The sequence below is a fragment of the Dendropsophus ebraccatus genome, chromosome 4 (genome assembly GCF_027789765.1).
Source record: "Dendropsophus ebraccatus isolate aDenEbr1 chromosome 4, aDenEbr1.pat, whole genome shotgun sequence".
Taxonomy (NCBI): domain Eukaryota; kingdom Metazoa; phylum Chordata; class Amphibia; order Anura; family Hylidae; genus Dendropsophus; species Dendropsophus ebraccatus.
The window spans coordinates 7,813,044-7,838,712 of record NC_091457.1 but is presented as its reverse complement, the minus strand read 5'-3'; the positions used below and the strand labels follow the sequence as shown (position 1 = coordinate 7,838,712).

The 25,669-nt window shown below is 50.3% G+C and overlaps 1 protein-coding gene across 3 annotated transcripts in view; it reads left to right on the top strand.

The window, feature by feature from the left end:
* E2F8 (E2F transcription factor 8) overlaps window positions 1-21,708 on the top strand; it is a 45,511-nt gene extending 23,803 nt beyond the window's left edge. The window contains exons 1-13 of one of the 3 annotated variants that reach the window (XM_069968044.1): window positions 1,659-1,832; window positions 10,537-10,598; window positions 11,357-11,575; window positions 12,406-12,562; window positions 14,247-14,537; window positions 14,905-15,066; window positions 15,932-16,069; window positions 19,226-19,423; window positions 19,822-19,906; window positions 20,054-20,450; window positions 20,721-20,838; window positions 21,058-21,317; window positions 21,428-21,708. In XM_069968044.1, coding sequence (XP_069824145.1) covers window positions 10,575-10,598; window positions 11,357-11,575; window positions 12,406-12,562; window positions 14,247-14,537; window positions 14,905-15,066; window positions 15,932-16,069; window positions 19,226-19,423; window positions 19,822-19,906; window positions 20,054-20,450; window positions 20,721-20,838; window positions 21,058-21,317; window positions 21,428-21,583 — 2,205 coding nt within the window. In that variant the 5' untranslated portion in view covers window positions 1,659-1,832; window positions 10,537-10,574 and the 3' untranslated portion in view covers window positions 21,584-21,708. Of the gene's footprint in view, window positions 1-1,658; window positions 1,833-10,184; window positions 10,351-10,536; window positions 10,599-11,356; window positions 11,576-12,405; window positions 12,563-14,246; window positions 14,538-14,904; window positions 15,067-15,931; window positions 16,070-19,225; window positions 19,424-19,821; window positions 19,907-20,053; window positions 20,451-20,720; window positions 20,839-21,057; window positions 21,318-21,427 lie in introns of those variants that run through there. The other 2 variants (XM_069968045.1, XM_069968043.1) reach the window with 2 other exon arrangements.
* Window positions 21,709-25,669: the final 3,961 nt, after the last annotated feature.

Sequence of the window (25,669 nt, the reverse complement as noted above, 5' to 3'; positions counted from 1 at the left end):
TGGCAGCAGCTATAGATCCTGGGGCTGTCAGAGCATGCTGGGAGTTGTAGTTTTGCAGCAGCTATAGACCCTGGGGCTGTCAGAGCATGCTGGGAGTTGTAGTTTGGCGCCAGCTGTAGACCCTGGGGCTGTCAGAGCATGCTGGGAGTTGTAGTTTGGCAGCAGCTATAGATCCTGGGGCTGTCAGAGCATGATGGGAGTTGTAGTTTGGCAGCAGCTATAGACCCTGGGGCTGTCAGAGCATGCTGGGAGTTGTAGTTTGGCAGCAGCTATAGATCCTGGGGCTGTCAGAGCATGCTGGGAGTTGTAGTTTGGCAGCAGCCTTTGGCTGTCAGAGCATGCTGGGAGTTGTAGTTTGGCAGCAGCTATAGATCCTGGGGCTGTCAGAGCATGCTGGGAGTTGTAGTTTGGCAGCAGCCTTTGGCTGTCAGAGCATGCTGGGAGTTGTAGTTTGGCAGCAGCTATAGATCCTGGGGCTGTCAGAGCATGCTGGGAGTTGTAGTTTGGCAGCAGCTATAGACCCTGGGGCTGTCAGAGCATGCTGGGAGTTGTAGTTTGGCGGCAGCTATAGACCCTGGGGCTGTCAGAGCATGCTGGGAGTTGTAGTTTGGCAGCAGCTATAGATCCTGGGGCTGTCAGAGCATGATGGGAGTTGTAGTTTGGCAGCAGCTATAGATCCTGGGGCTGTCAGAGCATGCTGGGAGTTGTAGTTTGGCAGCAGCTATAGATCCTGGGGCTGTCAGAGCATGATGGGAGTTGTAGTTTGGCAGCAGCTATAGATCCTGGGGCTGTCAGAGCATGATGGGAGTTGTAGTTTGGCAGCAGCTATAGATCCTGGGGCTGTCAGAGCATGCTGGGAGTTGTAGTTTTGCAGCAGCTATAGACCCTGGGGCTGTCAGAGCATGCTGGGAGTTGTAGTTTGGCAGCAGCTATAGATCCTGGGGCTGTCAGAGCATGCTGGGAGTTGTAGTTTTGCAGCAGCTATAGACCCTGGGGCTGTCAGAGCATGCTGGGAGTTGTAGTTTGGCAGCAGCTACAGGCCCTGGGGCTGTCAGAGCATGCTGGGAGTTGTAGTTTGGCAGCAGCCTTTGGCTGTCAGAGCATGCTGGGAGTTGTAGTTTGGCAGCAGCCTTTGGCTGTCAGAGCATGCTGGGAGTTGTAGTTTGGCAGCAGCTATAGATCCTGGGGCTGTCAGAGCATGCTGGGAGTTGTAGTTTGGCAGCAGCTATAGACCCTGGGGCTGTCAGAGCATGCTGGGAGTTGTAGTTTGGCAGCAGCTACAGGCCCTGGGGCTGTCAGAGCATGCTGGGAGTTGTAGTGTGGCGGCAGCTATAGACCCTGGGGCTGTCAGAGCATGCTGGGAGTTGTAGTTTGGCGGCAGCTATAGACCCTGGGGCTGTCAGAGCATGCTGGGAGTTTTATAGTCTGAAGGGGTCTGTCTCCTGATCGTCCTGTGGTCTGGACGCTACTGCTGGGACTTGTAGTACTACAGACTGCACAGCCCGGTAACGTATACACACAAGTGCAAAGTCCATTCCCAGGTCACAGCGCATACATTCCCGCGCCCCGCCCCTCCTGCCTTCACAACTTCTGATTGGTCGGATTGGATGAGTCGCCGCTCTCTGATTGGTCATCTCCTCCCTTCGCTGATAAGGTGGCAAATTGAAACAAAGTATCGGCTGTTTGGCGCCCGAAACCCCGAATCTACTGCTGACACCCGACGTTACCGGGAAACCGCGCGTTACCGAGACCCCCGACACTGCGGTACCGCGTCCTCCTCCCGGTACACTGAACACGGAATGCCGAAGACGCGATAGGATCGGCGGGGAGAGGTGAGCGCCGCTGGCCGGTTATACGTCCGCCACTGGGGTCCTATACGTCCTGATCACGGACTGTGAGCTTACCGGGGGGCCCTGTATACAGATCAGAGCCCGGTACCGGCTGCTGTATACTGATCTCAGCCTATAGATGTGACTGTACTGGGGGAGGGGGTGTGTGTACATAGAGATGACTGATGTGTATATAGAGTGAGGTCAGGGTATATAGGAGGACAGAGGGTGAGAGCAGGGTATATAGAGGGACAGAGGGTGAGGTCAGAGTATATAGAGTATATAGAGGGACAGAGGTAAGGTCAGGGTATATAGAGTATATACAGGGACAGAGGGTGAGAGCAGGGTATATAGAGGGACAGAGGGTGAGGTCAGGGTATATAGGAGGACAGAGGGTGAGAGCAGGGTATATAGAGGGACAGAGGGTGAGGTCAGAGTATATAGAGGGACAGAGGTAAGGTCAGGGTATATAGAGTATATAGAGGGACAGAGGGTGAGAGCAGGGTATATAGAGGGACAGAGGGTGAGGTCAGGGTATATAGAGTATATACAGGGACAGAGGGTGAGAGCAGGGTATATAGGGCAGAGGGTGAGGTCAGGGTATATAGGAGGACAGAGGGTGAGAGCAGGGTATATAGAGGGACAGAGGGTGAGGTCAGAGTATATAGAGGGACAGAGGTAAGGTCAGGGTATATAGAGTATATACAGGGACAGAGGGTGAGAGCAGGGTATATAGAGTATATACAGGGACAGAGGGGGAGAGCAGGGTATATAGGGCAGAGGGTGAGGTCAGGGTATATAGAGTATATACAGGGACAGAGGGGGAGGTCAGGGTATATAGAGGGACAGAGGGCGAGAGCAGGGTATATAGAGTATATACAGGGACAGAGGGTGAGAGCAGGGTATATAGAGTATATACGGGGACAGAGGGTAGGGTCAAGGTATATAGAGTATATAGAGGGTGAGGTCAGGGTATATAGGACAGAGGGTGAGGTCAGGGTATATAGGACAGAGGGTGAGGTCAGGGTATATAGGACAGAGGGTGGGGTCAGGGTATATAGAGTATATACAGGGACAGAGGGTGAGGTCAGAGTATATAGAGGGACAGAGGGTGAGAGCAGGGTATATAGAGTATATACAGGGACAGAGGGTGAGAGCAGGGTATATAGAGTATATACAGGGACAGAGGGTGAGAGCAGGGTATATAGAGTATATAGAGGGACAGAGGGGTAGAGCAGGGTATATAGAGTATATACGGGGACAGAGGGTGGGGTCAAGGTATATAGAGGGACAGAGGGTGAGGTCAGGGTATATAGAGTATATAGAGGGACAGAGGGTGAGGTCAGGGTATATAGGACAGAAGGTGAGGTCAGGGTATATAGGACAGAAGGTGAGGTCAGGGTATATAGGGTATATACAGGGACAGAGGGTAAGGTCGGGTATATAGATCATATATAAAGGGGGGGGGTGAGGTCTGTGTATATAGAATATATATGAGGACGTGTATATAGATCATCAATTAAGAGGACAGAGGGTGAGGTCAGTATATAGAGATCATATGTAAGGGGCAAAGAGTAAGGGCAGTATATAGAGATAATATATAAGGCACAGGGGATGAGATCTGTGTGTGTATATATATATATATATATATATATATAATATGGCATGGGGTGAGGTCTGTATATAGGGATCATGTATAAGGGGCATGGGGTGAGGTCTGTATATAGGGATCATGTATAAGGGGCATGGGGTGAGGTCTGTATATAGGGATCATGTATAAGGGGCATGGGGTGAGGTCTGTATCTAGGGATCATGTATAAGGGGCATGGGGTGAGGTCTGTATATAGGGATCATGTATAAGGGGCATGGGGTGAGGTCTGTATATAGGGATCATGTATAAGGGGCATGGGGTGAGGTCTGTATATAGGGATCATGTATAAGGGGCATGGGGTGAGGTCTGTATATAGGGATCATGTATAAGGGGCATGGGGTGAGGTCTGTATATAGGGATCATGCATAAGACACAGATACTAAGGACAGATTATAGGAATAATATGCAAGAGGCATATGGTGACAGAGGGTGAGGCCAGAATATAAGAGTCACATGTAAGGGGCAAAGGGTGAGGTCAGTGTATAGAGATTTTATATACAAGGCCACACACACACACAGAGCTGTAGACCTGTAACAATCACAGCTGGCATCTTATGAGAAAGATCATGTGCCAGTCATGGGTAAATGTGGCGACTCAGGGGCTGCACGTGGTGGTGGCGGGCAGGAGATGGGCATGAGGTGGCATGTGTGGTCTCTCAGCAGTGAAGAATCACAGTGAACCAAAGGATCCAGCAGTAGAACAGCGGCATCACAGACATATTTCTACAGTGCCCATGCTCTGTACATTGTGCCAGCTTGGGCTCGATCGCCCTGACAACCTGGGCTGGCATCATTGCAAACATCATCTGGCACAGGTCAAGGTAATATGTCTGTGCACCTTGGACACATGGCGGGAGGTTGGCTGGCCGGGTGCATGAAGCTTGTGGGTGCAGCAGTGATGGGGTTCAGCAGGCCAGTGGTGGCAATGTCATGGTTTGGGCGATGTTTCCTGGCATGCCCTAGGACCACTGGTCCCCATATCTCTATGAATGTTATGGGGATCATCTGCACCCATAGCCTCCCCAATCGCAGCACCATCTTTCAGCTGGACAATGCTCTGCAGATCACTAGGTTTCGAATGATGACTTCTCCCCAATGTCTGGTCCTCCTCTCTCTGGATTGAACATGGTGGAATGGGGGGGAGTACGGAGAATGTTCACCTAGACACCTGCATACCGCAATCACCCTAAAAGCCAAGACTTATCAATCTGTCTGGAACCCAGACTGTGATTTTCCTCAGCAACCAATCACAGCTCAGCTCCTATACCTTACCAAGCTCTAGTGAAATGAAAGCTGAGCTGTGATTGGTTGTTATGCGAAATACCTGGCAGATCTGAGTAATTAATTAGGTGTGTGTACCTGATGCATAGTGGTCGGTGAGTATATATCACCTGTGCGGACAGTGTATAGATGTATATAGTACACCCCAATCACCTACAGCACATACAGGATGTATATAGTACACCCCAATCGCCTACAGCACATACAGGATGTATATAGTACACCCCAATCACCTACAGCACATACAGGATGTATATAGTACACCCCAATCACCTACAGCACATACAGGATGTATATAGTACACCCCAATCACCTACAGCACATACAGGATGTATATAGTACACCCCAATCACCTACAGCACATACAGGATGTATATAGTACACCCCAATCACCTACAGCACATACAGGATGTATATAGTACACCCCAATCGCCTACAGCACATACAGGATGTATATAGTACACCCCAATCGCCTACAGCACATACAGGATGTATATAGTACACCCCAATCGCCTACAGCACATACAGGATGTATATAGTACACCCCAATCGCCTACAGCACATACAGGATGTATATAGTACACCCCAATCGCCTACAGCACATACAGGATGTATATAGTACACCCCAATCGCCTACAGCACATACAGGATGTATATAGTACACCCCAATCGCCTACAGCACATACAGGATGTATATAGTACACCCCAATCGCCTACAGCACATACAGGATGTATATAGTACACCCCAATCACCTACAGCACATACAGGATGTATATAGTACACCCCAATCGCCTACAGCACATACAGGATGTATATAGTACACCCCAATCACCTACATACATTGGCTGTGCGGGAGGTATATCTGTAACCTGTCATCTGTGTGTGTATATATATATATATATATATATATATATATATATATATATATATATATATATATAATAAATATAAATACATATAATATGATGCATATGCGGCCTATAGGTGATATAATATACAGTAGTTACCTGATCCCAGATGTTATGTATATGACCACTATGGCTCTGGTATATACAGGGGTTGTGGGGTCAGGGTGGTATATAACATTTCCAGACACTATCCTGTCTCCACATATCCTAAGGAGGGATCCAGGGTCCTTATACAGGCTATAGGTGAGGTCAGTGTACAGGCGGGGCGGTGAGTGAGGTCAGTGTATAGATTGTATATGGGACAGTATATATAGGGGCACTAGGTGAGGTCAGTATATAGATTATTTATAAGGGACAGTATATATAGGGGCACTAGGTGGGGTCAGTATATAGGATGTATACACAATCGGTGCTATATATTTACAGCATAGTGCTGTTCCCTAAATACCGCCCCTGTACTGTATGTGTGTGTGTGTACAGTGACCTGGCTCCGCTGCCCCCCCGCCATACGCAGCTCAGTGTGTAGGGCTCCTCTATCCCTGATGCACCCCCGCCATATACAGAACAGTATACAGGGCTCCTTTATCCCCAGTGCACCCCCGCCATACACAGCACAGTATACAGGACACCTCTATCCACGGTGCAGCACAGTATACAGGGCTCCTCTATCCCCGGTGCACCCCCGCCATACACAGCACAGTATACAGGGCACCTCTATCCCCGGTGCACCCCCGCCATACACAGCACAGTATACAGGGCACCTCTATCCCCGGTGCACCCCCGCCATACACAGCACAGTATACAGGGCACCTCTATCCCCGGTGCAGCACACTATACAGGGCTCCTCTATCCCCGCTGCAGCACAGTATACAGGGCTCCTCTATCCCTGCTGCAGCACAGTATATAGGGCTCCTCTATCCCCGGTGCCTTCGCCATATACAGCACAGTATACAGGGCTCCTTTATCCCCAGTGCACCCCTGCCATATACAGCAAAGTATACAGGGCTCCTTTATCCCCAGTGCACCCCGCCATACACAGCACAGTATACAGGGCTCCTCTATCCACGGTGCGGCACAGTATATAGCTACAGGGCTCCTCTATCCCAGCCATACACAGCACAGTATACAGGGCTCCTCTATCCCCGGTGCAGCACAGTATATAGCTACAGGGCTCCGCTTTACACAGCACAGTATACAGGGCTCCCCTATCCCCGGTGCCCCCGCCATACACAGCACAGTATACAGGGCGCCTTTATCCTCGTGCAGCACAGTATACAGGGCTCCTCTATCCCCGCTGCAGAACAGTATACAGGGCTCCTCTATCCCCAGTGCAGCACAGTATATAGGGCTCCTCTATCCCTGGTGCAGAGCAGTATACAGGGCTCCCCTATCGCCGATGCAGCGCAGTATACAGGGCTCCCCTATCGCCGGTGCAGAGCAGTATACAGGGCTCCACTATCCCCGGTGCAGCACAGTATACAGGGCTCCTCTATCCCTGTTGCAGGACAGTATACAGGGCTCCTGTATCCCCGATGCAGCACAGTATACAGGGCTCCTGTATCCCCGATGCAGCACAGTATATAGCGCTCCCCTATCCCCGATGCAGCACAGTATATAAGGCTCTTCTATCGCTGGTGCAGCACAGTATAGAGGTCTCCCCTATCGCTGGTGCAGCACAGTATACAGAGCTCCCCTATCGCCGTTGCAGCACAGTATACAGGGCTCCCCTATCGCCGTTGCAGCACAGTATACAGGGCTCCCCTATCGCCGTTGCAGCACAGTATACAGGGCTCCCCTATTGCCGATGCAGCACAGTATACAGGGCTCTTCTATCCCTGGCGCAGCACAGTATACAGGGCTCTTCTATCCCTGGTGCAGCACAGTATACAGGGCTCTTCTATCCCTGGTGCAGCACAGTATACAGGGCTCTTCTATCCCTGGTGCAGCACAGTATACAGGGCTCTTCTATCCCCGGTGCAGCACAGTATATAGGGCTCCTTTATCCCCAGTACAGCACAGTATACAGGCCTCCTCTATCCCCGGTGCACCCCCGCCATATACAGCACAGTATATAGGGCTCCCCTATCCCCGGTGCAGCACAGTATATAGTGCTCCCCTATCCCCGGTGCAGCACAGTATATAGCGCTCCCCTATCCCCGATGCAGCACAGTATATAGCGCTCCCCTATCCCCGGTGCAGCACAGTATATAGCGCTCCCCTATCCCCGGTGCAGCACAGTATATAGCGCTCCCCTATCCCCGGTGCAGCACAGTATATAGCGCTCCCCTATCCCCGGTGCAGCACAGTATATAGCGCTCCCCTATCCCCGGTGCAGCACAGTATATAGCGCTCCCCTATCCCCGGTGCAGCACAGTATATAGCGCTCCCCTATCCCCGGTGCAGCACAGTATATAGCGCTCCCCTATCCCCGGTGCAGCACAGTATACAGAGCTCCCCTATCCCCGGTGCAGCACAGTATATAGCGCTCCCCTATCCCCGGTGCAGCACAGTATATAGCGCTCCCCTATCCCCGGTGCAGCACAGTATATAGCGCTCCCCTATCCCCGGTGCAGCACAGTATATAGCGCTCCCCTATCCCCGATGCAGCACAGTATACAGAGCTCCCCTATCCCCGGTGCAGCACAGTATACAGCGCTCCCCTATCCCCGGTGCAGCACAGTATATAGCGCTCCCCTATCCCCGGTGCAGCACAGAATACAGGGCTCCCCTATCCCCGGTGCAGCACAGTATACAGGGCTCCCCTATCCCCGGTGCAGCACAGTATACAGGGCTCCTTTATCCCCGGTGCAGCACAGTATACAGGGCTCCTTTATCCCCGGTGCAGCACAGTATACAGGGCTCCCCTATCCCCGGTGCAGCACAGTATATAGCGCTCCCCTATCCCCGGTGCAGCACAGTATATAGCGCTCCCCTATCCCCGGTGCAGCACAGTATATAGCGCTCCCCTATCCCCGGTGCAGCACAGTATATAGCGCTCCCCTATCCCCGGTGCAGCACAGTATACAGGGCTCCCCTATCCCCGGTGCAGCACAGTATACAGGGCTCCCCTATCCCCGGTGCAGCACAGTATACAGGGCTCCCCTATCCCCGGTGCAGCACAGTATACAGGGCTCCTTTATCCCCGGTGCAGCACAGTATACAGGGCTCCCCTATCCCCGGTGCAGCACAGTATATAGCGCTCCCCTATCCCCGGTGCAGCACAGTATATAGCGCTCCCCTATCCCCGGTGCAGCACAGTATATAGCGCTCCCCTATCCCTGGTGCAGCACAGTATATAGCGCTCCCCTATCCCCGGTGCAGCACAGTATACAGGGCTCCCCTATCCCCGGTGCAGCACAGTATACAGGGCTCCCCTATCCCCGGTGCAGCACAGTATACAGGGCTCCCCTATCCCCGGTGCAGCACAGTATACAGGGCTCCCCTATCCCCGGTGCTCCCCTATCCCCGGTGCAGCACAGTATACAGGGCTCCTCTATCCCCGCTGCAGCACAGTATACAGGGCTCCCCTATCCCCAGTGCAGCACAGTATATAGGGCTCCCCTATCCCCGGTGCTCCCCTATCCCCGGTGCAGCACAGTATACAGGGCTCCCCTATCCCCGGTGCAGCACAGTATACAGGGCTCCTTTATCCCCGGTGCAGCACAGTATACAGGGCTCCTTTATCCCCGGTGCAGCACAGTATACAGGGCTCCCCTATCCCCGGTGCAGCACAGTATACAGGGCTCCCCTATCCCCGGTGCAGCACAGTATACAGGGCTCCTTTATCCCCGGTGCAGCACAGTATACAGGGCTCCTTTATCCCCGGTGCAGCACAGTATACAGGGCTCCCCTATCCCCGGTGCAGCACAGTATACAGGGCTCCCCTATCCCCGGTGCAGCACAGTATACAGGGCTCCCCTATCCCCGCTGCAGCACAGTATACAGGGCTCCCCTATCCCCGGTGCAGCACAGTATATAGCGCTCCCCTATCCCCGGTGCAGCACAGTATACAGGGCTCCCCTATCCCCGGTGCTCCCCTATCCCCGGTGCTCCCCTATCCCCGGTGCAGCACAGTATATAGCGCTCCCCTATCCCCGGTGCAGCACAGTATATAGCGCTCCCCTATCCCCGGTGCAGCACAGTATACAGGGCTCCCCTATCCCCGGTGCTCCCCTATCCCCGGTGCAGCACAGTATATAGCGCTCCCCTATCCCCGGTGCAGCACAGTATATAGCGCTCCCCTATCCCCGGTGCTCCCCTATCCCCGGTGCAGCACAGTATACAGGGCTCCCCTATCCCCGGTGCTCCCCTATCCCCGGTGCTCCCCTATCCCCGGTGCTCCGGTTCCCGCGCTATTTCCGGCGCCAACCTTTTTTTATGTTGTGAAATCATGAGAAGTTTCAACGTCCTTCCGGTCTGCGGCCACGCCCCTCCAGCGCTTACACCAATCATCGATCGCTCTAGACTGGCAGTGGGCGGGGCTTTGAGGCGCCAAGGTTTGAAAGTTGTAGAAGTCGCTTCGTGTCTCGGTGGGCGCTGAGAAGCGGCGGGTGTGAACGCGGACTAAACGGAGCGAGTGCACAGCGATCCTCTACCTGCGGCAACACTACGAGTCCTAGCCAGAGGCCGGCAGGGCATGCTAGGAGTTGTAGTCCTGCAACAGCTGTTCAGGCTATGAGGGTAAATGCATGATGGGAGTTGTAGTCTTGCAGCATTCAACATGCCCCTAGTCACTGGCAGCAAGCAGAGGTGCTGAAACATTCACAGACCAATTCTATGACATTTATTTTCCTTCTATATATAATAATCATTGTATAGTAGGAAACCCCCTCTAAGCCGCTGTTTCCCCCTGTTTCTGTATTACAGGACTGCTGGGACTATTCACCTGGTGTAGAGGAATCGTTATGGATATGGAGGGCGACCAGAAGGTTTGTATATAGTGTGTGCATAGTATGTAGTGCGTACTGTATATAGTGTGTGTGCGTAGTGTATATAGTGTGTGTGCGTAGTGTATATAGTGTGTGTGTGTAGTGTGTGTGCGTAGTGTATATAGTGTGTGTGCGTAGTGTATATAGTGTGTGTGCGTAGTGTATATAGTGTGTGTGCGTAGTGTATATATAGTGTGTGTGCGTAGTGTATATATAGTGTGTGTGCGTAGTGTATATAGTGTGTGTGCGTAGTGTATATATATGTGTGTGCGTAGTGTATATAGTGTGTGTGCGTAGTGTATATAGTGTGTGTGCGTAGTGTATATAGTGTGTGTGCGTAGTGTATATAGTGTGTGTGCGTAGTGTATATATAGTGTGTGTGCGTAGTGTATATATAGTGTGTGTGCGTAGTATATATAGTGTGTGTGCGTAGTGTATATAGTGTGTGTGCGTAGTGTATATAGTGTGTGTGCGTAGTATATATAGTGTGTGTGCGTAGTGTGTATATATAGTGTGTGTGCGTAGTGTGTATATATAGTGTGTGTGCGTAGTGTGTATATATAGTGTGTGTGCGTAGTGTATATATAGTGTGTGTGCGTAGTGTATATATAGTGTGTGTGCGTAGTGTATATATAGTGTGTGTGCGTAGTGTATATATAGTGTGTGTGCGTAGTGTATATATAGTGTGTATAGTGTGTGTGTGCGTAGTGTATATAGTGTGTACTGTATATCCGCCTGGTGACTGATGATGATTTCAGGAGAACGTCTGTCCGATAAGTTTACGGCTCCCCCGATCTCCGTCCAAGCATTCATCGTCTATGGTGCTGACGGAGCTGCAATGTCCAGCCGCTAACCTGAAGACCCCCACTAAACCGTGTGATAATAACAGCGACCCCTGGACGCCGACCGCAAACCTAAAGATGCTGATCAGCGCCGCCAGTCCGGAGATCCGAAACCGGGAGCGTGAGATCCTAGAGGTGAGCGCAGCGCCATGTCCTGCGTCCTCCATGCTTTACACTGCACATATACTGGAATATACTGCTGTCAGGGCATGCTGAGAGTTGTAGTTTTGTAACTGGTGGAGAGTCACAGGTTAAAGACCTCTGCCCTAAGGGTTCTTTACTGTTAAGATCAGGGGTGCACAACCTGCCGCTGTTGCAAAACTACAGTCCCTATCATGCTTGGACAGGCAAAGGCTGCAAGGCATGATGGGAGTTGTAGTTTTGCAACAGCTGCAGTTTGTGCACATATGGGATACATCAGGGTTGGGGAACCTGTGGCTGTTGCAAAACTACAATTCTTATCATGCCTGGACAGCCAAAGGGTGCAAGGTATGATGGGAGTTGTAGTTTTGCAAACAGCTAAAGGGCCACAGGTTGTGCACGCATAGTATAGATCGGGGATGGGGAAGCTGTGGTTGTTGCAGAACTACAATTTCCATGATGCCTGGAGAGCAGAGTTGGAGGGCGGCAGGTTCCCCATCCCTATAATCAGCAGATAGCAGGGGCCATTGTTAGTTCTCCTCCCTCCCCATGTATCACCACTGTGCAGGTTTGTGCAGCTGCAGGAGCTAATCAGTGACCTTTGACCCCTGCTGAGCCCACCTGTGCCCGTCCACCACTTGTTGCAGGACGTGTGACATCAATCACATCCTCGCTAAGTGAGACGCTGGTAGATCCCCCCCCCCATCCTCGCACCTCATTTCCGGGATCCTTCTCAATAGATGCATGGAGATCAGTATGGGGGGGGGGGGGGGGGGGGGAGTGATAAAAATTAATTAATGAATAAATTAATGGATCTGTGACAGGAACAATATTCAGGGGACGAGCTGGAGAAGACCATGCCGAGCCGCAAAGAGAAGAGTCTGGGCTTGTTGTGTCATAAGTTTCTAAAGAGGTATCCCGATTACCCCGACCCGGCTATGAACAACAGTATCTGCCTGGATGAGGTCGCCGGAGAACTAAGTGAGGAAGCCTTCCATGTTATTATTATTATTTTATTATATTATTATTATTATTTTATTATTGTTACTTATACTTTCTATTTGTTTGTAAATAAGATTTAGTGTTTAGTATTATTACCAGTTTCAGCCGATCCCCAGTGTATATATTACTTTCCCCAGTAAGGCTACGTTCCCACTGAGCAAAAGCAGCTGAATTTCTGCGCTGAATCAGCGCTGAAATTTCAGCCGTTAAAATAGGTGCAGAGCTAATTTCCATTGTTTTGAATGGAAATTCTGCTCTGCAGTTCACACAGTGGAATTTCCGCACTGAACTAATACGCTTTCCGCCAGAAGAATGAACATGTTCATTCTTCCGCTAGCGGAAGCCTATACAAATCAATGGGGCTCTGATTTTCTGTTTCAGCGCGGAATACAAGCGGAAATTACTCGCTGAATCAGCGCGGAAATGGGGAAAAGGGGGGGGGGGGGGGAGAGAATTCTAGTATATGTTCTGGTATAGTCTAGTTTACTCACCAAATACTCGCTGAATTTCAGCGCTGAATGCATGCGGATTCAGCGCGGATTCCTCGAGTATTCCGCGCTGAATTTGTCAAGAGCTGATTACGAGCTGAACACTTTCCTAGCAGAATACGCAGGGATTCTGCTTACATTCTGCTTATATTCTGCTCGGAATTCACCGTCAGTTGATTTCAGGCGGAAATATTTCCTTGCGTAATCCGCTCCTTTTGCTCTGTGTGAACGAGCCCTAAGTCTGGGTTCACACTACGTTTTTGCAATCCAATTTTTTCATCCATTTTTTGCAAAAAACGTATGCGTGTGTGCATCCGTTTTTCCATTGAATTCCATTATTTAAAAAAAAAAAAAAAAAAAACGGATCCTTTTTTTTATAATTTAATTCAAAGGAGAAATGGATCAAAACGAATGCACTCACTTGCATCAGTTTTTTGCAAAAAAAAAAAATGGATGAAAAAAAAACGGATTGCAAAAACGCAGTTTAAACCTAGCCTAACAGGGACACAGCAAGTAGATTACCACCACCAAACCAGAGCGCCAAAAGTGAATACGCCGCATGCCGTGTAGAATCACTGCAACAAATACAATGTTACTTATATGGCTTTGGCCTCAGCTATAGGAGCTCACTGCATGGGATGGGAATGACAAGTGATACACTAGGTGCACTATAATGGGGAAATGTAACATCAATGCAGAGGAGGGATTTGGATGTAGCGCACATCACCCCATAGACAGGCGGGTCTTTCGTTGGATTTTGTTATGTATAATGGGTTAGAGGGTTTGGGCCATTGTATTCTTTTGACTTGTTAATTGAAGATAAACTGTAGAGAAATGAGCATAAAGGAAGTGCTGACAGGGTGTTTGCTGAGCGATCCCCCTGGGGAGTGAGGAATTCCACACGTCTGGTGATGGACAGGATGTCATACCCACAGGAGGCAGCAGGTGGCGCATGTATTGCATTCACACTTCATCCTGGCATTGTGGAGCCTGAACTATCTGTACAGACCCGTCCTATACGATTTCCTAATTGGCAATATTCACATTATGCAATAACACAAGCTTATTTTTCACTAGACTTACAATAATGAGCAGCAGTATAACCCAGTCCCATGTTTGCGCCCAGAAATGGACATGTTAATATTGTCAGTCGCTGATCTCTTCTCTCTTCCCAGGCGTGGAGCGTAGACGGATCTACGACATAGTCAACGTCCTAGAGAGCCTACACATGGTCAGCCGCCTGGCCAAGAACAAGTACATCTGGTACGGACGCAAAAACCTCCGCCAGACCTTCGATGTGTTGAGACGAGTCGGGGAGGAAAACAAATACGCGGAACAGATCTATCACCTGAAGAAGCGGGAGCAGGAGGAGGCGGAGTTACAGGACGATTCGTTGATCCCCAAGTCGCTGGTGAAGCAGCAGGAGATCAGCTTTGTGGAGCTGCCTGGACTGGAGTTTAGAGCAGGTAAATCCTCCCTGTGCCGCATCGGTCAGAGCCGCCTTGTGTATCAACCAACCATAAAGAAAGTGGTGACAACATGGAGTCTGGGACATCACAAGCCAAAATGTTGGATCAAGCTCTTCTAGTTAAAGGGTTTATATAGGATTAGCAAATCATGGCTGCCTGAAACAGCGCCACACCAATCTATAGGTCGTTTCTGGTACTGCACCTTGGCTCCTGAAGGTGCAATACTTGGGCAGTGACTAGATATTACATGGCAGACCGGATGGTAGGTACGGTGTTATGTTGGGCAGGCGGCGGCGGTGACTCCATAACTTGTGTAGGTTGAAGGAATCCTGCAGCATTTTAACCCAATTCTTGTGTTTTTTAGCGTCGGTGAACAGCAGGAAGGAGAAGTCGCTGCGGGTGATGAGCCAGAGGTTCGTGATGCTTTTCCTGGTGTCCACGCCGCAGATCGTCAGCCTGGACATCGCTGCTAAAATCCTCATAGGGGAAGATCAGCTGGATGACCTGGATAAAAGCAAGCTCAAAAGTGAGTATTGTGTGCAGCATGTATGTATATAAAAAAAATACACATGTATACATACATCATTACTGGAGCAGACCCCATCTCAGGCCCGTTTTTCTGTATTAAAGGGGTATTTCCCTCAGGTAAAATACATGTTGAATCGCCCCCTCCCCTCCTCCTCCTGGAGACTAACCATTCCTTCCATACTTGTTATTATCTATTCAGTCTTCTTCCCCCAGTTCTCAGCTGCTGCTTTCTGCTGAAGACACACAAATCTGTGTGTGAGCTTTTCTCTCTTTCTCCCCCCTCCCTTCTGAGACAGCTGATGTAAACACCATCCCTGACTGTCTGTCTTTGTATTATGTGATGCTGGGAGGTCAATTTGCTGGTGACCTCACTGTGATCAACCCTCCCAGCGTTACAAAGAAGCTACAATGTTGCAGATACAGCCAGCCAAGGACTTGTTTACATCAGCCGTCTCAGAAAGGAAGGGGGAGACAGTAAGAGAGGCTCAAGCACAGATTTTTATGTCTGCAGCAGAAAGCAGCAGCTGAGAACTGGGGGAAGGAGACTGAATAGATAATAACAAGTATGGAAGGAATTGTTAGTCTTCAGGAAGGGGGATGATTCAGTCCGTATTTTACCTAACCAGATAACCCCTTTAATCAATTTGTAACTGTCTGGTGTTAACTATAACAATAGCCAGTCCAGACAATCCTGTGAGCTGAGTATATGAGCAGCACATCCTGTACCAGAAAGGGGGAGGGGGAGTAGGTAGCACTGCTGCTGTCGCTGATACACTGTAACAAATAACTATACACTGTAACATAAAATAATGATTACATTTTAAGTAGAAACCAGTAATTATAATCTACCTCTTTCTTCTTAGCAAAAATAAGACGTTTATACGATATAGCGAATGTGCTGAGCAGCCTGAACCTCATCAAGAAGGTGCACGTGACCGAGGAGAGGGGCCGCAAACCAGCATTCCAGTGGACCGGAGGGGAAGCCTCATCCAATCAGCAAGGTGCGATGACTGCGCTAATACTACAGAGCCATCTGTTATGTGGTGTTATACGCGGGATCTTTGCTTCTACTAGTCTACAGTCTGGTGGCTCTAAGGGGAATCCCCATCTGACTGTATACAAGTTAGGGCTGGGCGATATTGGCCTAAATCAATATCGCGGTTTATCGCATATGTAGCTGCGGTAACGATAAATGGACGATAACTATGACACGCCCCTTTGTAAGCAACACCCCCTTTTACAAGCCACACCCACTTGGCCATACCAAACTGGGAATATTATGTTTTTAAAAAAGTACAGTAACTCAATGAGCAGCAACCCAAACTATGTACACACCACAGGTCGTGTATATACAGCATACAGCTATGGACACACCACAGGACATGTATATACAGGTATATAGCTATGTACTATAGGGACTCAGAGTGTATACAGTATGATGTGTATGTAGTATATACAGGTTTATCTATCATCTATCTATCTATCATCTATTTCCTCTGCCTATCTATCTCCTATCTATCTATCCATCTATCTCCTTGATCGATCAATAGATAGATAGATAGGAGATAGATAGAGATAGATACAGATAGATAGGAGATAGATAGATCTATCTCCTATCTATCTATCTCCTATCTATCTATCTCCTATCTATCTATCTATCTATCTCCTATCTATCTATCTCCTATCTATCTCCTATCTATCTATCTCTCTCTATCTATCTCCTATCTCTATCTATCTATCTCCTATCTCTATCTATCTATCTCCTATCTATCTATCTCCTATCTATCTCCTATCTATCTATCTCTCTCTATCTATCTCCTATCTCTATCTATCTCTCTCCTATCTATCTATATCTATCTATCTATATCTATCTATCTGTATCTATCTATCTGTATCTATCTATCTGTATCTATCTATCTGTATCTATCTATCTGTATCTATCTATCTGTATCTATCAATCAAGGAGATAGATGGATAGATAGACAGATACTAGATAGGAGATAGAAAGATCTATCTATCTATCTATCTATCTATCTATCTATCTATCTATCTATCTATCTATCTATCTCTTCTATCTCTATTCATATAGTAGCAGCATTCCAGTTGGACTGTGAATAAATCTCCACCTTTTCACATTTATGTTGAAAACAGTGATGTTTCTGACCACAATCGTGGTCTTTTCTTAAGCCAAATGTTATTTGGCTTGAGAAAAGACCACGGTTGTGGTCAGAAACGTTGCTCTTTTTCTCATGTGTTGCTGAACAGGTTGGAGGATGTCTCGTGTGTTGTGTGTGCAGGGACGCACAGACAGCACATAGAAGACTGGCCGTGATGCTCTTACAGGCCGTGCAGGTGGCGGCTCCACTGTGCTGTGCCGGGCCGCTGAGAGGCATGTGCTTGCCGCGGAAACTGGCTGAGACGAGAAGGGTGGTGTGCCGTGCCGGGCGGGTGACGCGGGGCGCTCTGACACGCCGAGAGGTTGGGAGACGCGGGGGCGGGCGGGTGGCGGCTCAGTTGTGCTGTGCCGGGCGATGCGGGGCGCTCTGACACGCCGGGGGGTTGGGGCACGTGGGGACGGGCGGGTGGTGGCTTTGTTGTTGCTGTGCCGGGCGGGTGATGCGGGGCGCTCTGACACACAGTGCCAGTTATGTGCTGTCTGTGCGTCCCTGCACACACAGCGCACGATACATCCTTCAACCTGTGCAGCTTAGGGCTCAGACGGGTAGATGAAAGTGAAAATACCGCAGATACCGTCCTGGCAAAGTTGAGGTCGGTTAACCGACGCCAGTGACTGTATCGGTATTTTCATGGTATACCGCCCAGCCCTAATAAAAGTGTAACAAACCCTCAGCTGTTTCACAATGCAATGGTTCACAATGGTTGTCGATCTTGTACATTGCCCTGCGCGGTTGCCGATCTTGTACTCTGGCCTGCACCATTGCTGATCTAGTACGTTGGCCTGCACCATTGCCGATCTAGTACGTTGGCCTGCACCGTTGCCGATCTTGTACGTTGGCCTGCGCCGTTGCCGATCTTGTACGTTGGCCTGCGCCGTTGCCGATCTTGTACTCTGGCCTGCGCCGTTGCCGATCTCGCACGTTGGCCTGCGCCGTTGCCGATCTCGCACGTTGGCCTGCGCCGTTGCCGATCTCGCACGTTGGCCTGCGCCGTTGCCGATCTCGCACGTTGGCCTGCGCCGTTGCCGATCTCGCACGTTGGCCTGCGCCGTTGCCGATCTCGCACGTTGGCCTGCGCCGTTGCCGATCTCGCACGTTGGCCTGCGCCGTTGCCGATCTCGCACGTTGGCCTGCGCCGTTGCCGATCTCGCACGTTGGCCTGCGCCGTTGCCGATCTCGCACGTTGGCCTGCGCCGTTGCCGATCTCGCACGTTGGCCTGCGCCGTTGCCGATCTCGCACGTTGGCCTGCGCCGTTGCCGATCTCGCACGTTGGCCTGCGCCGTTGCCGATCTCGCACGTTGGCCTGCGCCGTTGCCGATCTCGCACGTTGGCCTGCGCCGTTGCCGATCTCGCACGTTGGCCTGCGCCGTTGCCGATCTCGCACGTTGGCCTGCGCCGTTGCCGATCTCGCACGTTGGCCTGCGCCGTTGCCGATCTCGCACGTTGGCCTGCGCCGTTGCCGATCTCGCACGTTGGCCTGCGCCGTTGCCGATCTCGCACGTTGGCCTGCGCCGTTGCCGATCTCGCACGTTGGCCTGCGCCGTTGCCGATCTCGCACGTTGGCCTGCGCCGTTGCCGATCTCGCACGTTGGCCTGCGCCGTTGCCGATCTCGCACGTTGGCCTGCGCCGTTGCCGATCTCGCACGTTGGCCTGCGCCGTTGCCGATCTCGCACGTTGGCCTGCGCCGTTGCCGATCTCGCACGTTGGCCTGCGCCGTTGCCGATCTCGCACGTTGGCCTGCGCCGTTGCCGATCTCGCACGTTGGCCTGCGCCGTTGCCGATCTCGCACGTTGGCCTGCGCCGTTGCCGATCTCGCACGTTGGCCTGCGCCGTTGCCGATCTCGCACGTTGGCCTGCGCCGTTGCCGATCTCGCACGTTGGCCTGCGCCGTTGCCGATCTCGCACGTTGGCCTGCGCCGTTGCCGATCTCGCACGTTGGCCTGCGCCGTTGCCGATCTTTGTATCTTCTGTTTTGCAGACTCCACACCAACCTCCTCGCTGCACACCTCCATCGCTCTGGACCTTCGTTCTCCCAAGGAGAATTGCGCCAAGAATCTGTTCTCCGGTCGCGGCAAGCAAAGCTTCACCCGCCACCAGTCCCTTATCAAGCTGGCCAAGAGCATCGAGAACGACAGGAGGAAGATCAACTCCGCGCCCAGCAGTCCTGTAAAGAGCGGTGAGTGTCTGAGCTCAGGGATCAGGATTGCCTCGGCTCTGGGAACCATAAGCATGCTGGGAGTTGTAGTTGTACAACAGCTGCAGAGTCGCTGTCCTCTTTGTACAGCTTGCAGCCCATATGAGCTGTATACCTACGAGTAGAGATGATCGAACAGCGGAAAATCTATAGAATCCCGGAATTCCAGGCGGTACCCGGGCTGTCTCCTCCTTCCCCACGGACCGGGAAGGCATCAGAAATCAAATGCGGAAGGTTCGACAAGTTTCGAGTTCTATAGAACCTAAGATTTTCCGTTGTTCGATCATCTCTACCTACTAATGATCAATGGGTCTATCCATCCATCTATTGATCCATACAGTCTGTGATAATCTATCATCTTTCTTCTTTTCTATATGAAGGAGATTCCAGCGATGGCTCCATGTCTGTCCCCAGTAAGATGGCTCAGCTGGCGGCCATCTGCAAAGAACAGCTCGATCAGGCCAAGTAGGTGCAATGTTATATGAGAATGGGAGTGTCTGTGTTTGATAGGTCTGTATATTGTATGTGTGATGGGTCTGTAGATTGTGTATGTGTGATGGGTCTGTATGGTGTAGGAAGGGTTAACATATGGTTCTCTATAATGTATTACAGGGAACAAAAAAAGATGAAACTCAAGGTGCCCCGAGGAGTCCTGAATGGGAACGCCAAGGTGGTGGTGAAGCCTCAGAGCCAGCAATCGTCACCGTTCAGCCCGGTCCTGCTGCAGGCTCTGCCCATGGTCCAGCCGCATTCCCCCGCCCCGTACGCCATCTACATGCAGCCTCCACACACTAACCTCCAGGCCCGCCCTGTGCTGTGCACCAGCAATACCCGGCCAGAAGCCCCGCAGGGAGACAGGAAAGGTGTATCAGGTGACGGGAAGATGTCCGCATCTGAGAGACCTGCGGAGAATGACTCTGCACATGACAAATCTGCCAGGAAATTCTCTGAACAGGAGAGCGGCGCCTCCAAGAGGCTGAAAGCTTCTCCTCAGGATGAGATGTCAGAGGTGAGTATCTTCTATGTTCTATCTATAAGGTGCGATTACAGCATGCTGCCTTGTGCTGAACAATGCCACAGGCAGAGGAGCAGACAGGAAATAAATGCAGCAGGTGCTACAGAGCCATAGTCTGCTGTGTACTTACAGAATTGTATCCATAAATGTATATAAATCAATAAGTCCAGAATGGCTGCTCCTTCCAAGGTGGTCGTCATGCTTCTTGCAGATTGGTTCTGATATCAGGATCTTAGTCCTCACTCTTTTGTCTTGTTCCTGCAGAGGTTTTTGCATTCTGGGTACCTCATCCCCGTACAGCTGGCGCCAATGAGCAACGAACCCGGGAAAGATCAAGCTGCTGCCACCCCTGACCCGAAAATCCTCACATCTCCTCTGACAGGTGAGAAATACGTCCATTATAGGGGGATATACATATATACCAGAAAGAGCGCCCCCATCTGTGCTCAGGTGACATGCAGTATTACAGCACGGATCCATGCACCATGCATGCTATGTATTGCTAATTCTGGGTAACCTCTTTAATTCATTCAGTCAGGGAGTTGCTTGCTGGGAGTTGTAGTTGTACAGCTTCTAAGTCATTCCTCTTTGTCTTCCATAGGTGTCTTTCCATTGAAAGTCATGTTTTCTCCGTGTGTGAGTCAGGCGGGTCCTACCCTCAGCCCCAGTCCCGGAATCTTCAACTTCACCATGCAGAACAAAGACCTGATATCGCCCCCATGTGGCAGCGCCCAACCTGTTACCATATCCCCGAGAAACGGGAAAGCGGACGATCTGCAGGCAGCTAAACTGTTAAACTTCAACCACCTCTCCCCTATTCCGTACCATGGGCAGCCCTTCACGCTGTACGCTCTGCAGCAGGTATGTATATAGACTGGTGGCGCCCCCTACCTTCCTGACTGCTATAAGAGTTTTGTCTGTAGAGGAGAAACACGTCGGGATTGAATTTGCTGTTTTTTTTTGTCTTGCAGCAGCCCGGCATCCCCCTCACACCAAAAGGATCCCAACCACTAAAGGACACCTTCTTCCGGACCCCCGGGGGTCTGACGTCGTCCCCTGTGAATTCTGCCGCTCAGGGACCAGTGGTCGTGCCGCAGAGGAAGCTTGATGTGGGTGGAGAGGATTAGCAGACAGAACGAGTGCGCTGATGTGTTCTCCATGATTGGTGGGATCATTGATGTGCACATCAGGGATCTCTGCTGCAGCAGGGACCCCCATAATGCATTGCACATCAGGGATCACTGCTGCAGCAGGGACCCCCATAATGCATTGCACATCAGGGATCACTGCTGCAGCAGGGACCCCCATAATGCATTGCACATCAGGGATCACTGCTGCAGCACGGGCCACCATAATGCATTGCATGTCAGAGATCTCTGCTGCAGCAGGGACCCCCATAATGCATTGCACATCAGGGATCTCTGTTGCAGCACGGACCACCATAATGCATTGCATGTCAGAGATCTCTGCTGCAGCACGGACCACCAGAATGCATTGCACATCAGGGATCTCTGTTGCAGCACGGACCACCATAATGCATTGCATGTCAGAGATCTTTGCTGCAGCACGGACCACCAGAATGCATTGCACATCAGGGATCTCTGCTGCAGCAGGGACCACCATAATGCATTGCACGTCAGAGAACTCTGCTGCAGCAGGGACCACCATAATGCATTGCATGTCAGAGATCTCTGCTGCAGCACGGACCACCAGAATGCATTGCACATCAGGGATCTCTGCTGCAGCAGGGACCACCATAATGCATTGCACGTCAGAGAACTCTGCTGCAGCAGGGACCCCCATAATGCATTGCACATCAGGGATCTCTGTTTCAGCGGCACCCCCACACAGAAGACCCATGCTGACTGTCTCCATAATCAGAACTTGCCCCATGATGGGGGTCTCCCCTGCAGAACCATGTGAACAGATGAATACTCTCATCCTCCTCCTCTGTGCCTATCATATAAGCATTATTAACCCTTCCGGGATTGCACTAGAAGGGACCCCGAAATCCTTTCTGCATCTATCGTTCCTGGTTTGTGGGGGTTCAAAGGTCATTTAGCAATGGTGCTAGACTAGTGTGGTCCAACCTATGCCTATCCGGCTGGTGCAGAACTACAACTCCCAGCATGCCTGGACAGCCGGCAGCATAGGTTGGGGCATGCTGCACTAGACCATCCCAGGTAATCTCTGCTTCCTTTCCTTTGCTCCAGCTTTGACGCTTTGCTCCACCAGACGGTTGCTCCTCAGCACGGGACAAATTCTGTGTTGTAAATTTATTGTTATGGTGCTATAGAAAATTGTGCAACTTCCCTTCATGCTCTTCTGGCCAGATCTGTGCTTGCTGTCAGTGAACGGACACAGCGCCTTGTCTGCAGTCACGGACGGGGCATAGTTTGTTACAGGGTAGCAGTGCGCTCATTTACACCCGTATTCATACATGATAAACTACAACTCCCAGCATATTAGGTGTGGTGTGTTCTCATTCACCAACAGCAAGCATGGATCTTGGAATCTGTAAGAAACTGGAACATGAAGTTTATTAGAAAGTTGCTTAATATTTCATGATACAACAATAAAAGGGCTGGTCCGGAATGAAAAAAACATGGCAGCTTCGAAAGCAAAAGACAGCGCCACCCTTGTCCTCAGGTTGCATGTGGTATTGCATGTTGTTCACCCCCTAATATTTTATTTATTTTTTTCAAATCAACTAGGGCCAGAGATTTGTAATTTACTTCTATTAAAAAATCTGAAGTCTTCTAGTACTTATCAGCTGCTGTATGTCCTGCAAGAAGTGGTGTATTCTCTCCAGTCTGACACAGTGCTCTCTGCTGCCACTTCTGTCCATGTCATGAACTGTCCAGAGCAGAACAGGTTTTTTATAGGGATTTGCTGCTGCTCTGGACAGTTCCTGACATCGACAGAGGTGGCAGCAGAGAGCACTGTCAGACTAGAGAGAGTACACCACTTCCCGCAGGACATACAGCAGCTGATAAGTACTGGAATACTGGAGATTTTATAAAAAAAAGTAGATTATAGATTTCTGCCACCAGTTGATTTGAGACAGCAAAACTTTTTGTGAACAAACCAGAGTTGAGCTGCAATACATCACATAACCTGTGGGCAGGGGTGGCGCTGTTCTGTTAAGTTACCAATCCTGGATATATGGCAGCAGTATATTTGCTGAGGAGCAACCGTCAGGCTGTTACTACGTTGTCAGCACTAATGTGAGGAACGCCTTTTCTCTCTCCTATATATCAGACCCCTTCTATAAGCATCCAATGGTTGCACAATTAAGTGAAAAATAGAATAATTTTTATTAAGTAATTTTTGTAGAATTTATTTATACAGTTTGTTTCACACTTGGTGTCGCGTCTACAGGATGTGAACTTTATGTTTTTACTTTATTTTATTTTTTTTTTGCTATTTTGTAAGTGTAAAATCTGCAGGATGATAAATGTGTGCGCCCCCTGGTGTTAGAGCGCTGTATACCCCCATCTGTATGTAATGTGCCCCGCCCTCGGTGTGTAGAGCGCTGTATACCCCCATCTGTATGTAATGTGCCCCGCCCTCGGTGTGTAGAGCGCTGTATACCCCCATCTGTATGTAATGTGCCCCGCCCTCGGTGTGTAGAGCGCTGTATACCCCCATCTGTATGGAATATTTGCCCCCTGGTGTGTAGAGCGCTGTATACCCCTATCTGTATGTAATATGTGCCCCACCCCCGCCCTCGGTGTGTAGAGCGCTGTATACCCCCATCTGTATGTAATGTGCCCCGCCCTCAGTGTGTAGAGCGCTGTATACCCCCATCTGTATGGAATATTTGCCCCCTGGTGTGTAGAACGCTGTATACCCCTATCTGTATGTAATATGTGCCCCACCCCCGCCCTCGGTGTGTAGAGCGCTGTATACCCCCATCTGTATGTAATGTGCCCCGCCCTCAGTGTGTAGAGCGCTGTATACCCCCATCTGTATGGAATATTTGCCCCCTGGTGTGTAGAGCGCTGTATACCCCTATCTGTATGTAATATGTGCCCCACCCCCGCCCTCGGTGTCTAGAGCGCTGTATACCCCTATCTGTATGTAATATTTGCCCCGCGGTGTGTAGAGCGCTGTATACCCCTATCTGTATGTAATATTTGCCCCCTGGTGTCTAGAGCGCTGTATACCCCTATCTGTATGTAATATGTGCCCCACCCCCGCCCCCAGTGTGTAGAGTGCTGTATACCCCTATCTGTATGTAATATTTGCCCCCTGGTGTGTAGAGCGCTGTATACCCCTATCTGTATGTAATATTTGCCCCCTGGTGTGTAGAGTGCTGTATACCCCTATCTGTATGTAATATTTGCCCCCTGGTGTGTAGAGCGCTGTATACCCCTATCTGTATGTAATATTTGCCCCCTGGTGTGTAGAGCGCTGTATACCCCCATCTGTATGTAATGTGCCCCGCCCTCAGTGTGTAGAGCGCTGTATACCCCCATCTGTATGGAATATTTGCCCCCTGGTGTGTAGAGCGCTGTATACCCCTATCTGTATGTAATATGTGCCCCACCCCCGCCCTCTGTGTCTAGAGCGCTGTATACCCCTATCTGTATGTAATATTTGCCCCGCGGTGTGTAGAGCGCTGTATACCCCTATCTGTATGTAATATTTGCCCCCTGGTGTGTAGAGCGCTGTATACCCCTATCTGTATGTAATATGTGCCCCACCCCCGCCCCCAGTGTGTAGAGTGCTGTATACCCCTATCTGTATGTAATATTTGCCCCCTGGTGTGTAGAGCGCTGTATACCCCTATCTGTATGTAATATTTGCCCCCCGGTGTGTAGAGCGCTGTATACCCCTATCTGTATGTAATATTTGCCCCCCGGTGTGTAGAGCGCTGTATACCCCTATCTGTATGTTATATCCGCCCACCACCTTACACTATGAGCCCTGTACATAACTGCCCTGCAGGGGGCGTCTTTGCACACTAGATATATACTGTGATGGACGCGCTCTGTGCTTCCTGGAAACTTACAAAAGTAAAACTCTGTACAGCTTGTATCAAAGTGAAAAGATCAAAAGATGAATTATTTATAAAACGTTCGGGAATTAATTGTAATGTGGTCAGAAAATAAATTTCCTATTTTAAACTTTCCTGGAGTTTCTTTTTTAGTTATCTTGTCCCTAGTCCCCAGCATGGCTCCCATCTCATTCCTAGTCCCCAGCATGGC